Source organism: Eleutherodactylus coqui, chromosome 10 (genome assembly GCF_035609145.1).
Source record: "Eleutherodactylus coqui strain aEleCoq1 chromosome 10, aEleCoq1.hap1, whole genome shotgun sequence".
In the NCBI taxonomy this organism is placed as follows: domain Eukaryota; kingdom Metazoa; phylum Chordata; class Amphibia; order Anura; family Eleutherodactylidae; genus Eleutherodactylus; species Eleutherodactylus coqui.
The window spans coordinates 56,379,143-56,395,742 of record NC_089846.1 but is presented as its reverse complement, the minus strand read 5'-3'; the positions used below and the strand labels follow the sequence as shown (position 1 = coordinate 56,395,742).

Below are 16,600 nucleotides of genomic sequence, written 5' to 3'. Positions count from 1 at the left end.
TCATCATCCCGGTTGCGATCGCTCTTGCGCATAGTACACATGGTGCTCCCGTAGTGCATGTTAAATGGGTAGACGGGTCGTGCCGAATAGTGACTTATGCAGCATTCAGGCCTACAGCTCTGAAGAGGTTAATAGGAGGGGAGGGGTGCTTTTATACAAAGGAATCTAAAGACAGTGACAGTTGCCATGGAAACCAGGGAGGCAATTTCTAAAATCATTAGAAGATACAAGGAGGAGGGTGGGGGGTACGGGAGAGGAATAAACAGAGGGACTGACAGAGATGGAGAAAAAAGGAGCCGGGAAGAGAAGGTGGGGGTGAAAAATGGAAAAAAAGACCTTGTGTGATACATTGTGACAAAGTTAAATGGAAATAAGGGGACACGGAGGTCCAAGAGTGCAGGGGGCACAGACAAGAAGAGTAATAACAGAGGAGACGAAGACACAGTTTCTTAGTGATTCCTTTTAATAAATGTGAAAGGAGAAAAAAATCTGATTCTAAAAAACCCCAAAAATAACAATTGAAAGAAACCAAGAAGAGACCCCCAACAAAAATAGGGAGGAGTAGAAAGTAATAATGATAATACACTCAACACAATGTCTCCCCTAGACATAGCATCCTACAGCCGAGAGTACAGGGGGAGAGGGGGCTGTGTGTACGTACACGCTCAACCGCCAGAAAACATGCACTCACGTATACCAATGTATATACATACATACACACATTCATACACTGTGCTCACGACTGTCCCGTTCAGTGGACTGGTCACTTTTACAGTAATAGAGGCAACCATATTGTGACCATTATCTATGAGAATACAGCACAATTTACAAGCCCGGACCTTATGGGTCATATATATTTGTGTCCCACCATCACTGTCAATGTTGTATGGTCAACAAAGTGGATGCCTCCTTTGCATGGGGGTGTCAGGTACAGTTAATGAGCAAATTCATTACTTATAAAGAGTGAACATTTTTGGAAAGCCTATCTTGTATCTTGTCCTTAACTATTACAAAAGTGATGAACATGCAGTAGATATGGGTGGTATTAGTCTGGTATAGAAATATGCCAAGCTACAATGTAATTGGTCACCAGGTTAAACTCTAAATGGTTCAGATTGTCTAAGACTGACCGTACACAGTAGGGTATCTGCTCATCTTTATGGATCATCAGAGCCTACTGTTTGGTGCCAGTGAGAGAAAGGAAACATCCATATCTCCGAATAGTGATGGATATGACGACCTCCAGGCACTCGAATTATTTATAAGTTGGCTTTTAGAAAACCATTGATGACCAAATTACCTCTGGACCAGAACAAACATGCATGGCCACCTAAAGGTCTTCAAATACTAACTGAATCCACTGTCGTCATATGTTCAACCCAACTGCTGGTTGTCCCTTTGAGGTCAAGTTGGTCCTAGATTTCCTCAATGGCTGCATGAGTTCTCGTTGTTCTCAGACACTGGCTTCTAATCTCAAGGACCTGTTTTACACGCGGTGACGTACAATGAGTATACGTACACTGACTACAAATAGATTCGTTATTGGATGTGAGGCACAATCAGAAGCAATTGGTACTCTTGTCCACAGCTGGCTTCACGTGAGAAGTATATCATTCTGTTCACTAAAGCACTCGTGGAACCATAGAGTTCAACCTGGCCAGCTCAGATCAAAGGGACCTTGAGTAACAAGAGGTAAATGTCAGGAATGTCATCTCTATGGACCAGCAGATGTTCTCGAACTACTCCACCATCAACTTGGAGATGAAAACCTACACATTGATATAAAATGTTGTATACCTGTCTGTTCAGGGTGTTGGATAAAAAGTTGCAAGGTTTTCACATGTATGAGTTTTAGCTAGCCCCACGTATCTTATTCGACTAATCACTACCCAAAATCATTTCTCTGTAGATATGAGCTATTTGTTGGTGGAAAACACTTATTTTGACAGCACCCAGAGATAAATCTAATGTCTATGGGGGATTGGAACATAATTCCTTACCCCTCCTGATGTAAGCAGCTCCAGCTGTGGCTGGACGACGCTTACCTCCCTTCATAGATTCAACATACACAAGTCATTGGGGGAAGATTGCTCTCCGACGTCCATGGCCAGTAACGAAATACTGCAATATCTCCCTGAGAAGAAAAATATGCTGATCGAATTAACAAGGTATTTGTAAGCCAACAAAAGGGGCCATCATTCCACAGGTCATAGCACGGCTATCCCACTCAACAGTTACCATAAATGTTCTTCGGCTTTCTAAATTCTTTTTATTAGGTCAAGTACCAGTAGTCGTCCCGTCCCCGTGTAAAATACAGTTGTGTCTATACAAATATACACCCATTCCTGAGCATTCATTCACACACCTATCCATACCCATGAATGTAGTTTAATATATATGTACACCAACACACATGTAGCTCCCTCTCCAGTTCTGTAACTTTTTCTCCAAAAGCAATATGAAAACAAAAGACATCCCTCCCCGAAAAACACAAAAATTTCTAAAACCAACCATATTTATAACCCAGCACCCCAAAAAATAGAAAATAAAATAAGGGGGTGTGAAGGGGATTAGAGGGAGACAAAATTCTCACACACCTCACTGCCACCCCCCCCGTGCAGAAGTGAGAGATATATATAATTTTATTTTTCCCTTTGGAGGTAGTCAAACTTGCGAACGCGTGAACAAAAAAGAAAACTCAGAAAAAAAAGAAAAAAGTCTTCTCTATTGGTTATGTGAGCCGCTATGAGGTAATAACGCTGTTCTTTGATTGGCTGAGCCTCAAAGGATTCTGGGTAGACTCTGGAGGGAAGGAGTGAGGAGAATTAAAGTCCTGTTTTACTTTTTGCTTTCCCTCCTCTTTGTAGCTCTTTTGTATTTTCTGGATTTTTTTGTGATGCCTGTATTCATGTTGCTCCTCCTCATTTTGCTTCTCCGCACCATCTCCTTCCCTCAGTTTTTTTAATCCTTAGGTTTGCCACATTTTGTAACCTGTGTCATTCTTTTGCCCTCTTTAATCCACTCTTTTTCTTTGATGTCCCTTTCTAGCAACTCCCCTCTTTCACCTCCTCTTTACTTATACTGGATGTCCCCACCACCTACCTTTTTTAAAATATTTTTTTACATATTTTTTTTCCAGCCCATGAAGATATGGTTATGTAATACATTCATATTGTCCACCACACAGTTTAAGTGATGGGTACCTTTTAAACAAGATAATATTGAAATGTCCATTTCTTTTGGAAACAGGAAGTCATCGTCTTCTGATCTTTTGTCGTCTTCTCTCTCCGTAATTTTGTTAAAATTGCCCAAGGAATGAGCCACCACCTTTTTGGTACCTTACCATGAAGGGAACGTTTCCTGCTTCAGAGCTCCTTTTCCAAGAATATACCCTCATGGGGATGTCCAGCCAGCTCTTTACTGTTTCACGCTTGCAGAACCGATGCCTGTTTCAAGAAAGCGTTGAGAGGAAGCCTGGGTCGGAGTTGGAGAGAACAGAAAGGGAGGTCCCAACACTCTGTCCTATTTAGACCCAAGTTACAGAGTTCAGTTTATGGACAGACCATAGTTTGTTAGAGGGGTGATAGGGGAGAAGCATAGAGAGGAGGAGAGTGCTCAGTTAGAGGTGTCAGAGTGTACACTGCCTGGTCCTTCTGTTGGGGAAGTGACAGAGGAAGGAGTGACGGCTTCTTGCCACCCTCCATTGGCCTGAAAACAATGAAAATTAAAAGTTGTTGATGATACATAAGTTAAGCATATACATTATACTGTCCAGATAAATGTGCTATATTCTCACCCGAATCTCCCGAGGACTATACATTTGATTTGCTGATAAACTGTCACTGTAACCAGGGCCCATCGTGTGACGCAAGGACTCCACCTTGGGGGAAAATGTATGTTACAGTATAAGGGCAATTTGAAAATTGAGGGAAAAAAAAGTAGAAAGGCAAGTAAAATAAAACATGGAGAGAAATTAAAAAAGTGTGATGGGAAAATACACCTGGATAGCGAACAGGAGAAGAAATGTACACGATGGAGAATACTGAGCAGATTATGCATAGAGCAATGAAAACACAAACATAAAAAAAAAATAATAGCAGTTAAGGGGACCTAAAACTGACCTGTGAGGGGGGGTAAGAATCCCCGTTTAAGCCCTGCATCGCCATGAACATGTCATTAGATCCAGACAAGTTGAATGAGCCACCAGAACCTGAGAGAAGAACGAGACAGAGGAGAAAATATAGAAGATTGAAGGAGCACAGTGGTGGAGTCAAGAAGACAAATAGATGAAGAAAGAAAAGGGATGGAGATCCAACAAAAAATAAATCAGAGTTGAATCAATGCGGTTTCAGAAAGTATAGTCCAAGGTGGAGGGGAATGAAGACATTGAGAAGTATAGTCCAAGGTTGAGGGGAATGGGAGCAGAATGTAAAGTTGAGATGAAGTGGAATAAATGTATGAAGACATAGAAGGAAGGGTTGATGAGAGGGAGTTCCAGGGGTGAAGAATTGATAACATTTTGGCATAGACAGTTTTGAGTAGTGTGGGTTGTGTTTGGGATCAAGGTCAGACCATGTGGGGGGTACAGAATTGGGAGGGAATTTGAGGTTCAGTTATCCAAGGGAAAATTGTAAAGAATTTGCAGAACAAGGGAGGAAGAAGAAGAAATTGGACGGAAATGACAGAATGGAAAAGCAGAAAATTGAGAAGGAACAAAGAACAGTAGTTAGATGGGACTGTAGCCTAAAGTTACGGCTCAGTTAACTATCCACCCAGGTGAAAAATGACTATTTTCTAAAGTGCGTTTTACCTAATAAAATTTTACGTGGAATCTCCAGAACATATAATTATTGAAAAGTCCCTATAATTGCCCTGGACCATTAAGGGTGTCCTACCAGCAGATGTTGGTGTTGTTGGAGAATTGGCTCCACTGTGGCCTCCCTGCGTTACAGTGACTGCTGTCTTCACTGCATAGATGTTGGCCTCCTCTTGGAATTTCCCAATATTTTTCTTGTACCGAATTCTTTTATTCCCAAACCAATTGGACACCTGTAAAATGGGAACATTGTACACGATGCTTATATTTAATATCATGGATTGTTCAACATAAATTAAACAGAAAGACAATAAGGTGAAGCAAATATGTTATTGTCGAACAACCAGTGGATGAAAGTTGCCCTATATGTGACTATCATACAGTGACCTTATTTACCTGTGATACAGTGATACCGCACTTCTTTGCAAGTTCCTCTTTTGCCTCTTCACTAGGGTAAGGGTTACTGAGGTGGGAGTAGAAGTACTCATTGAGGACTTCCGTTGCCTGTTTGCTAAAGTTTCTCCTCTTTCGTCTAAAAAACAAAAACAGCCATAATTGTACCATATATTTCTCATGACCACCCGTAAGAACTGCCCTTCACAAATGTCCAAATCTTCATGGATGGCAATCCGCTCTCTCTACTTACCTTGCATCTAAGAACCGAGAGCGAAGGATCATGACTGCTTCACACGTGGACTGCTTGAGCTGCATTTGGATTGAACTAAACTTTCTGTGGATAATCCCAACCATTCTCTCAATCTCTTTGGGGGAGATGGGTCTTGTTCGACTCTGTTCCCGTAAAAGGTTCATGACGTGTGTGGTGAACTCGTTACATGCCTGAGAAACAAGAACGTTTTTTATTAAACCATCCTTAAAATTCTTCAGCATGGTTATGTTACACGTATGACCACCTCCTAGTCTTCATCTACCTCACCTGCTCGTACTTCTCCAACTCTGCATGGTAAATTTGCCTGATTTGAGAGAGTTTGTTCCTGTAATCCGAGTGTTCTATAGAGTTGTCTGGAGAAACTCCACCGGACGCTGCAGCGGCTGCTGCGGCCGCCGCAGACCCTCCTCCCTTTTCAGGTCCTGCTACACCTTCTGCCAACAACATGTTGTCCAAGCGCATCAACTGAGGGTCGACAGGCTCCTCTTCCTGATTGTTTCGGATACTGAGACCTGGAAAGAAAGGGAAAAACATTGATCAATTTACAAATAGGGTGTTAATAGGGAACTAAGATACAAAAAGTGGACTGAGACTTAAGCTCCATTTACATGCCCAGATATTTTTTCAAAAGATTTTGTGGTCTATTTGCATAAAGTGTTGATGGCCATTAACACTTTATCATCTTCATCTGCATGTAAAAGGGCCTCTAAAAAAGCTGTTTGCAGAGCCCAGCGTGTGATTAATCACACAAACAGCTGTGCAAATAGCTGCATTGTTCTGCTCGCAGTTGCCGGCAGATTACAATGTTATCTGCTGGCTCCCATGGAGGTAACAGTGTGCAGTCTATTGAGAGACACTTTATCTCTCAGTGTCTGAGCGATGGATTTTAAGTTCACCTTAAGATCATGGTTCAAATGAAAAGTGCACGATTTACATGTAATGATTATCGCTCATTTTCGGTTCTTTGAACAAATTTTAAGCTATAATCGTTAAGTGTAAATGGGCCTTGATCAATGAGCAGGAGTGGGTGTTGTGTGTATCCAAGTTGCAGGGAGGTTAGACAATGACGGAGTCGGATGGTGTCACGCTTGGGTGATTTCTCAGAGAACATGATGAAAAAAACAAAACAATAGCCAAGAGTATGCCAAATGCGATGAGCGTTCCTAGACTCATCTCATATTGTGGGTGTATCTGAAATACTTCGGGGTTTAATAAAACAGGCAAGTTACTACACGTACACACAACATACATACTGGTGGCTTAGAAGGAAGATGTAGTCATCATCCATACTGTCTCAGACTTATGCCCAGGCATACATACTTCTTAGGATCTTATAAAGGGGATTACATGTATCTACAATCCTGCAGACTGCTGACTGGAAAAGGAATGATGCTCTTGCACCACGATGTGCCGAGGCTCCCGGATGTTTTGCGTTTTGGAAGGAATGATACAAATCTAATATCAAATACTTAATAAAAACACATAATTAAATCATTGGATTAAGTGGCTGGCATAAAACCCAGGAAGTGCTGGTGCCAAGAAACCAATAAAACCAGAGGACACAACACAAATTCACAGTGCGAATATTGTAAAAATGCAGGTTACATAGTGACTACAAGCAGCGCGCAAATTGCTAGCAAACTGCGGTCCCAATATTCTTTATTTGCGGGGAGGGAGTGGAAACTAGTAATTCTTTATTGGGGGAGGGGGGTGGTAAAGTATCAAAAAAGTTCCAACACAGTTGGAAATACCTGTTAGTTGGAGCGCAAGGTGAGCAGCAGCAGTAGTCGCCACCGGGCCCCTGAGCCTTAGGCCGAATGTACACGTCTGGATTTGCATTGCGGAATACAAAGCGAGCGTCTGCAGCAAATACCTGGCATAAGCTTACAGAAGCGGGTTTTCATGCCCACAAGCGGAAATCAATTGTGATTTTCCGCTCGCAGGGGGAACATCGCAGCATGCTCTATTTTGAGCTGGACTCCGTGTGGTCAGCTTCCATTAAAGTCAATGGAAGCATTTAGACAAGTGGCACTTCTGCAATCATCATTACGGAAAGGCCGCCGGACTTGCATCATTGCCTAGTCATGGCGTGCCAACAGGCACATCCGCAGCACAGATAACAAGAATCTGGACAGGTACGCAGGGTCACCAGCCGGGCACAGGGTCAAATCCCGCATGCGGAATCGAACCCGGCCTTGTGTATTCGGCCTTAGGGGGGCCTAGAGGCCCCTCTACCACAACTGCAGCCAGCAGTCTTATAGATGGCACATGGTGCTTCTAGTTACGCCTCACTCATTACTGACCCCACAGGGAAGGGCCATTGTTTGAATGAGCGAATGGCGTCCGGTTCGCACGGGCAGCCTGTTTATACAGGCAGAGAATCGCTCACTATATAAGTGAATGACAGGGACCGAATGGGCGCTGTTTAAACAGAAGATAAGCGAATGAGCGAACGATGATTTTATGCCAGAGTGAAAAGTATACGATTATCGTCCGGTCGTTGGGGCGCGCTCAGACTCAACGATTATCGTTCACTTTCGCTTTGTTGCACAGGTTTTTGAACGATAATCGTTCCAGCACCTTAATGACTTATTCACACGAGCGATATTCTCGTGTGCGTTTTGGGCGATGCGCACAAAACTCGCGTAAATATGAAATCCATTCTTTTGAACATACTTTTTGACATGAGCGTTTTGTTTTTTCCTCGCAGCGTGTTCTATTATTAAACGCCTCGCCTGAGTGCGATATGATGCTTCCCATTAAAAACAATGGCAAACACTTGCAATCCTTTGATGCGCGTGAACCGTGCACCGGAGGATCGCAATTTCACAGAAGTGATGTGAGCCGTTTTTGAACAAAAACCTCCTTACATTAGCGTGAAAAAAACGTACGTTGGCAAGTGTGTTATCGGGTTGAGTTTCTTGGCACGATATCGCGCTCGCCCATGTGAATGTAGCCTTAATGGAGGCACACTGTACACAAATCCGGAAAAAAATCGTAGTCACAGCCATGTTAAACAAGCCTGGACCTTAATTTCCATTGCCTCTTACGCGGCGCAATTCATCATAACGTAAAGAGATATTTTCGGAAAGTGTTAATCGGAGGCGCAATGACGATCTAAAATGTAGATTTCTATTTTTACGCTCGTATTTGCATGCTGTAGATCGGTGATTTCCAACCTGTTGTAGAACTACAACTCCCAGCATGCCCTGCCAGCATTGTGGAACGATGTGTGGCGCAGGGCGAGGCCTGAGTCTCCTACAGTGTAATATATATATACGCCGTGTGACACGAGGCGATAATCTGTATATTACAGCACGGTGAACACATACACTCCATGGATGCAGCCTTTCCTGTCTTTCCAGCCCTTCCCCCCTCTCAGCCAATCCACACACTCAGACAAGCAGAGGCTCCCAGCCACCGTCGCTGTGGAGACGACCTAGCGACGACCTTTTCTCCCGCCACAGCAACAGCAAAGGAAACATGGCTGCCATAGCAACGGGGGTGGGGGACACACAAGATGGGCTCTACAAAATGGGGAGAAGTAGGGAAGGGGCAGATAATGGTAGGAAGGAGGGAATGTAATGATATACACACACTGAGGATTGCGTGTCAATAGTGTTGTATGACGTGTAGCGATGTCACAAAAAATGGCGCATGTTCTGCTTACAGGAAGCCTGTACGAGAAATGTGAGAACCGCAATGCTTTGATAAACATGGCCGAGCACTGTATTTCCTGCGTGTTTGCACCATTTTTCATTATACGCAGTCTAAGGCCAGCTGCACGCGAGCGGGTCGGATCCTGCATGCGGGAGGCCCACGGCGGATTCCGTCCTGTGACCCTGCGGACGGCGCTAACCTGTATTGCGTATGACCGCGGAGGCTCGCAGGCGGTCACGCGCAGTACGTGTCCTTTTTTTCTTGTATTTCCCGTGCCGTCGCTTAGCAATGACGCGGGTACTCGCAGCCTATCCACACTGTTAATTGCGTACAGACTGCGGGTCAGACGCCTCCATTGACATCAATGGAGGCTGTCTGCGCAGATTCCGTGGTAAAGATTCCGCTCATGGAATCTGCAATTCGTATCCGCCAATGTGAAGGGAAAATTTGAAAATACCCGCCTTTCAATGCCCGCGTTTTACCACGGAAAGTCCGTGCAGATGTCAATCGCGGAATCCGCAATTCAAATCCGGTCATGTGAGACCAGCCTGACACGTGAGCCATGATGTAAACAAACCTGGCGCTCCCAGTGTCCGATAGTCCAGAAAACCCAAATATTTTGAGCATGATGGCCGAACTACCGGAATGCTGCAACAAATATAGAAATACTAGATATATACAGTACACTTCCATTCGATGGCACTACGACCCAATCACAGAAGGCGGCTCTCAATGCTCCGTCGACTGCTTTGGTCCTTGGTAATTCGAGATTATTGGGAAGTTCCATGCCGGATTATCAAATGCCGGATTAAGGGACCGTAAGGAAAAAAAAAATGACTGATAAAAGAGTAGAAAAATTAGCAGCCGCAGGCTATGGCGAAATTTCTTAGCTAATTTGTAAAGGTTGCGGTGTTCGGAGTCTCCGGGCCCTTGGGTGACAGCCGATGAAGGTCCCAAGTGACCGTCAGTTATAGCAGGTCTGCAGTTTTGAGGCGTTATGTTGCCATATGCTGCTCACCTGACTATGTTTAGCCGAAAACACAAAAACCAAGTAGTACCATAAAGTTCAGGTTACAACCAGCTACAGACGGAAGTTGTGCGTTATTGCATACTTGCATGGAGAAAAAAACGTGAAAAACTGTCAAGATCGCTCAACATTTATGGGTAATTAAGGAGTATTTTCCTTGTTTCCTTGCACTTGAAAGACTCAAAGAAAAGCACAGAAAAGTAAGGGATTTAACACTGAAGGGACAATCAATGTGGTAAGTCTAGGACCCCCACTGATAAGAAGAGCTAAGAGGCAACTGTCCCTACACTACATGGAAACCATCTTGTCCATGCGGCTGTGTGAGATACTGCAGCTAAGCTCCATTCAAATTAATAGAACACAAGTATAATGCCAGCCTTAGCTTGGATGAAAAAAATGATATACATTGCACTGTTAGGCAGTCTGTCTGTATTCTGCAAGCAGTAAGATAGCAGCATACCCACACCAGGACAGCTCGTGAATAAATACAGTACCAGAACCACACTCAGCATATAAATACAGCACCAGGACTATCTTCAGTACATAGATACAATACCATAGCCAAGCTCATAACATAAATACAGCGCCAGAACCAACCTCATAGAATAAATACAGCTGAATAAACCACTTCATAGATACAGTACCAGAACCAAACTCATAAATATCGTAGCAGAACTAAGAAATCCTGTAAATTTCCAGGAAAGGAGCATGCTATTTGTATAGTGCCAACGTATTAGCTTTAAGGTAATTTATTTATCACCCCCCAGCAAGCTGGTACTCATTTTACCAAACTCAGAAGGATGAAAGGCTGAGTCAACCTTGAGCTGGCTACCTGAATAACGTGGGGATTGAACCTGCAACCTTCAGGTTGTGAGCAAGAGCTTATGACTGCATACTGCATACTGCACACTGCACACTCGGCACCACATGAGAGAGCAGCACCTTGCTATATCAGATGGGAGGAGAGGCAAATGATTCATGTATCTCCACAAGATGGAGAAAGTAGTTCATCTGGCCATGTGGACCTAAGAGGAATGATCGCCCCCAACCTACATCTACCTGGTGCCCCCTACAATCTAGTGGCTGGCATCCTGTGCAACCACGCAGCTGACATGTAGATAAGGCGGCCATGCTCAAGTATGATACCAGTATAGTTGGTGCCAGCTACAACCCACCCTGGGCAGATATTGGGGACCCATGGTGATCAGGATAAACATGCTCATGCTTATTAGACCAAGAAGGCAGTAGACAGTTGGCCAACTGTGACAGTTTCCAAGGTTCCGCATACAACTGGAGTCGGCGCCAAGTACTGGTCGCAGCCACATGAGCAAGAATTTTGCTGTGGTTGGGAAGGATACGAACTGTTACATTCGTTAATGCTAAATTTTGTACAGTTCCTTTAAAGAGGTGTCAGTACTAGAGATGAGCGAACGTACTCGGTAAGGCCGATTTCGCAATCGAGCACCGCGATTTTCGAGTACTTCACTACTCGGGTGAAAAGTACTCGGGGGCGCTGTGTGGCGGGGCGTGGCGTGGTGGAGCGGGGGGTAGCAGCGTGGAACAGGGGGGAGCTCTCTCTCTCTCCCTCTCCCCCCCCACTCCCCTCTGCAACCCCCCGCTCACCCACAGCGCCCCCGAGTACTTTTCACCCGAGTAGTGAAGTACTCGAAAATCGCGGTGCTCGATTGCGAAATCGGCCTTACCGAGTACGTTCGCTCATCTCTAGTCAGTACGGATCCATTGTAATGAGAAGCGGAACATGCCGGCATCTCTAAATACATATTAAGGTTATCTTGCTTCTGTGGGACTACAAGTCTCAGAACAACTTGGCGGACATATCTACCCCAACCATGTATTGTACAGATTGATAAAAAATTGTATATTTCGCTAAACATATATAACTAAATTTACACTGAAATTAGAGAACGGTCGAGGACAGCGGTTGTGGAAGGTGATGCGGACGTTCCCTTATGGAAACACGGAGTAGAACAAGAAGCTGGCCACATAGAAGGTTGTGCTTCTATGTGCAGGGGGCTGTCCAGTGCTTAACGAGACCTGATTAACGAGCCTCCTTGTTTACTCTCCCAGATGAACCAGATTCATAACGGATAATTACGCTGCCCCCCCACCCCCCACAACCCTGTCACAATTATGTAATTAACACCAAGATATTAATGGGGAGGCTGGGCAGCGGTGTGACACAGATATTATCCGGAGTGCTCACACACGCGGCGGGGGCACAGCTGTGCCTGCAGATATCACACACAACACAGACTGGCATGCCAGGTAATGCCCATTGTATGCGTCTGCTCATTTTGTGAAACCCTCCGGCCTCTCAGTGAGACACTAATGCTTTTAATTACTCCTACGGTTTAGAAAGTGGCAGTAGTTGGCGTCTTATTCCACCAAATAGGTAATAGAATGATGTCTGTCTTATCTCCATTCGCTGTGCGGTCTATTGTTCTGTGTTTTCAGCCAGATGTCTCATCCACACCGAAGGCCCGTGAAATATCTGCCGGTTTTAGGCATAGGCTAAAGGGTGATATTATAATTTTATCACTACAGTATTGCAATCTCCCATGTTTGGTTGTACTTTCTAGGAATATAATTGTAGTCCATCACTGTACAGTGAACTAATATTCTTGACAATTTCAGTAACTTGATTGCACTACTAAAAAGCCCTTTTCGCACGTACAGTGCTGGCCAGCACAAACCAACCTCAGTACAAAGATACAATACCAGAACCAAGCTCTGTATATAAATTAGCAGCAGAACCAAGAACAATACATAAATATAGAACTAGAACAAAGCTTACAAAGTCCCAGAACCAGAATCCGTACATAGATACAATACCAGAACCAAGCTGAAAACATAAATACAGCACCAGAACCAACCTCAGTCCATAAATACTATACCAGAACCAAGCTCATAACATAAAAACAGCAGCAGAACTAAGTGATTGCATTGTGGGGTGGTGGTGGTGGAGCTCCAATCATCCAATCAGCTGACAGCAACGCCTAAGAACATCAAGGAGGAGCAGACAAGAGCCAGGAGGAAGATGATTTATGTAGCTCTACTGGTCCATGAAGCAAGAAGTTTATCTGGCAGGGTGGACATAAGGGGTGTGTAAGCATTTTTTTTACAACTCCTTGTCATAGATAGATAGGCAATCTACCTATATTCTGCTCGTGCAGTAAGCAGCAAGATAGCAGCATTATCACATCAGAACAGCTCTGTGAATAAATACTGTAACAGAACCAAGCTCAATACATCTGTACATAGATACCATATGAGAACTAAGGATATAAGATAAATGAAGCACCAAAACCAAGCACATAACATAACTATAGCACAAGAACTAAATTCATAACAAATACAGCAATACAATAACAAATACACCAAGCTCAATATAAGTAAAGCACCAAAAACTTGCTCAGTACATAGATACAATACCAGAACCAAGCTTGTAAGATAAATACAGCACAGGAACAAAGCTTGTAACATAAATTAGCATATCACTAGGGAAGGTTGATTGATGTAGCTCCACAAGATGCTGCGGCACGGAGGAAGATCATCTGGCCAGGCGGACGTAAAGGGGACGATCACCTCCAGCCTATATTTGCCTTGTGCTTCACCTACAAGCTGGTAATGAGTGCAATGTGCATATGCATGGGTCACAGACATTGCAGGGAATTATAGCGGGTTGCTGAGGCACTGCAATGTAGAGAAAGAGTGTGAAAGGGCCGCTGTGCTAAATCATCTCTATAATCATCATTTCAGATGTCAACCCCCCTCCCCCCCAATCAGGAGGTAATGGCAAATCCTGATATGGGAATACCTCTTTAAGCAGGGCCAGATTAAGGTTGGTGGACACTGTTTGGCAAAATTATCATTGGGGGGGGGGGGGCTTATACCACCACTGGGACATCTAACCCAACTATCCCATCCACATGTTGTAGAATATGCTCTCCTGATTTGCTCTTGATCTTAATGGATTATCCCACTTCTATCTGTTTTGCTGCAAGAAGCAGACAGCTCTGTAAATTGTGTAGTGGCCTGGGTTGGTACTGCAAGCAGAGTCCTATTAAAATGAATGGGACCCATCCTGCAGTACCAACCTGGGCCACTGTACAATGTTCAGAGCTGTCTGCTTCCTGCAGCAACATAGCTAGAAGTGGGACAACCTCTTTAAGAACTACATTAGAAGATCTAGCCTAGGCAGGGAAGATGGGTGGTGGAGGCTCCCAGGGCTTGTGGCTCTTGTACCAACTTTATAATACAGTCTGGCCTGAGGTATTCTATAGGTCATAGTTCTAAATTCACTTCCAAAGCCCGAGCAGGTCTGGGGAACCATTAAAATCAGCTTCAATGGAGTCGCCAGATGGATTACTGATATACACAGCAGTATGAAGACAGCTGTGAAGCACAAACTATGATGTAAGTTTCATGTCTACACTTCTACCTATCCCTGCCCCATTTCTACCGGGCAGAAACCAAATAAATTCAAGACCTCCATAATAATCACCAAACCTGGAGCAACTGAAAATTTTCCTGAGCAGACGTCTAAATTCACCAACTACCTCACGGCTTTCTAACTTAGCAGAACTTGTATTATTACTGGCTGCTCTTCAGATATAAACAGGACGTTATTATCATAAGTAAATAACATGCTGGCTGATGCACCGCACAGAACAACCAACACTGCAGCTGCCCGTAGACATGATGCAGATCCTGCCCCTGGGATCCACTAATACACTCGAATCTATGGGGACAGCCTGACATCTCTCATCAAAAGACACAAGAGTAGGAATTGTTGGATATTACCCATCTAGTTCTTAGTTCACATAGCTATAGGCGGTGCCTTATGTGTCTGACAGCTGCTTATCTCCGGTGCTGGTTAGATGGCACCCTGAGCGGAACTTTTTTTGGCATCCTTCCCCATCATAGGAAAAAAAATTATATATATAATGCACTGATAGGAAGTCTGCCTGTATTTTGTTTGTGCAGAAGGCAAAAATCTCACAGAATTACCAGGAATGCAAGCTGCGTTCTGTCAAAAAGCTACCAATTACAGACACAATAACAACAAAGGTTCACAGAAAAGTGTGCTGTATCATAAATTAATATATAACGTTTCTTGATTAGAATATAAAAAACTTGATTGCACCCTAAACCATCCCAAAAACTAGTATATAGATGGAAAAGCAGAGTAACAACCCCAAAAAGGGCGACCCCAACAGGGAACCTAACCCTACCTTTATGACATGGTAAGTAATTCAGTTGAGATTTATAGATCAGGAGGACCAGTTTCCTAACTGAATCTTTAAATGAAGATAAGTAAACAGAGGAAGTTAGGGAACTGATAGGAAGTCTGTCTATATTTTGTTTGTGCAGAAGGCAGCAAGATAGCAGCATACTCACACCAGAACAGTTCAGGGAATAAATATTGTACCGGAAGGAACTGCAGTACCACAACAGCATAACATTAAATACAGCACCAGAATCAAGTTCATACCATAAATCCCACCCCAGAACCAAGCTCAGTACATAAATACAGCAGCAGAACCAAGCGCATAAAATAAATACAGGGCAAATCAACCTCAGTATGTAGATACAATACCAGATCCCAGCTCATAACATAAATACAACACGCAAACCAAGCTCGTAACATAAATACAGCCACAAAACCTAGTTCAAACCACAGTTGTGTTGCCAGGCCATCATGGGCTGACAGTGGTGCCTCAGGGCATCTGAGGGAATGAGACACAGCCAGGACAAGAATGATTCATGTAGCTCCACAAGATGCTACAAGATAGAGGAAGACCAAGGGCTTGCTAGCAAATTTTAGCCTGTGGGGCAAGCACCCAGCACTGATACATAAGTAGCGGCCCACCCTAATGGTTTAAACACATGGTGCAGTTGCACACACCCAGTAAAACCATGGCCACATAAGTATTGGCAAAATTGTGTGAACATTGACTGCCACAAATGGGCATGATCTGGCTGTGTGCGGCTAGCCACACCATGTCCTTTCATCTTTAAGTTGAGCTATTTAACAAAAATACAGCACCGGAACCTTAGTACAATAATATAGAACCAAAACCAAGCTTATAACATAAATACAGCATAAACTAAGCTCACAAGATAAATACAGCACCAGAATCAAGCTCAACAGAGAAATACAGTAGCAGAACCAACCTCAGTAGATGAATACAGCACTAGAGCCAAGTTCAATACATAAATACAGTTCCAGAACCTTGCTCATAAATTAAATATAATACTAGATCCAAGTTCGGTACATAAAAACTCTGTATAGAAACACAGTAAAAGAACTAGACTGATAACATAACTATAATACGAGAATCAGAGTAATAACATACAGAATAAGAACCAAACACATAACATACATACAGCACTAGAACCAAGGTGA

The 16,600-nt window shown here is 43.6% G+C and overlaps 1 protein-coding gene across 2 annotated transcripts in view; it reads right to left on the bottom strand.

Moving 5' to 3' along the window:
* Window positions 1–445: 445 nt before the first annotated feature.
* PBX2 (PBX homeobox 2) overlaps window positions 446–16,600 on the bottom strand; it is a 41,446-nt gene continuing 25,291 nt past the window's right edge. The window contains exons 3-9 of one of the 2 annotated variants that reach the window (XM_066581035.1): window positions 5,751–5,995; window positions 5,463–5,653; window positions 5,213–5,348; window positions 4,896–5,049; window positions 4,122–4,210; window positions 3,797–3,880; window positions 446–3,708 (exon numbers count right to left, since the gene is read on the bottom strand). In XM_066581035.1, coding sequence (XP_066437132.1) covers window positions 3,616–3,708; window positions 3,797–3,880; window positions 4,122–4,210; window positions 4,896–5,049; window positions 5,213–5,348; window positions 5,463–5,653; window positions 5,751–5,995 — 992 coding nt within the window. In that variant the 3' untranslated portion in view covers window positions 446–3,615. The remainder of the gene's footprint in view (window positions 3,709–3,796; window positions 3,881–4,121; window positions 4,211–4,895; window positions 5,050–5,212; window positions 5,349–5,462; window positions 5,654–5,750; window positions 5,996–16,600) is intronic. The other variant, XM_066581036.1, reaches the window with a different exon arrangement.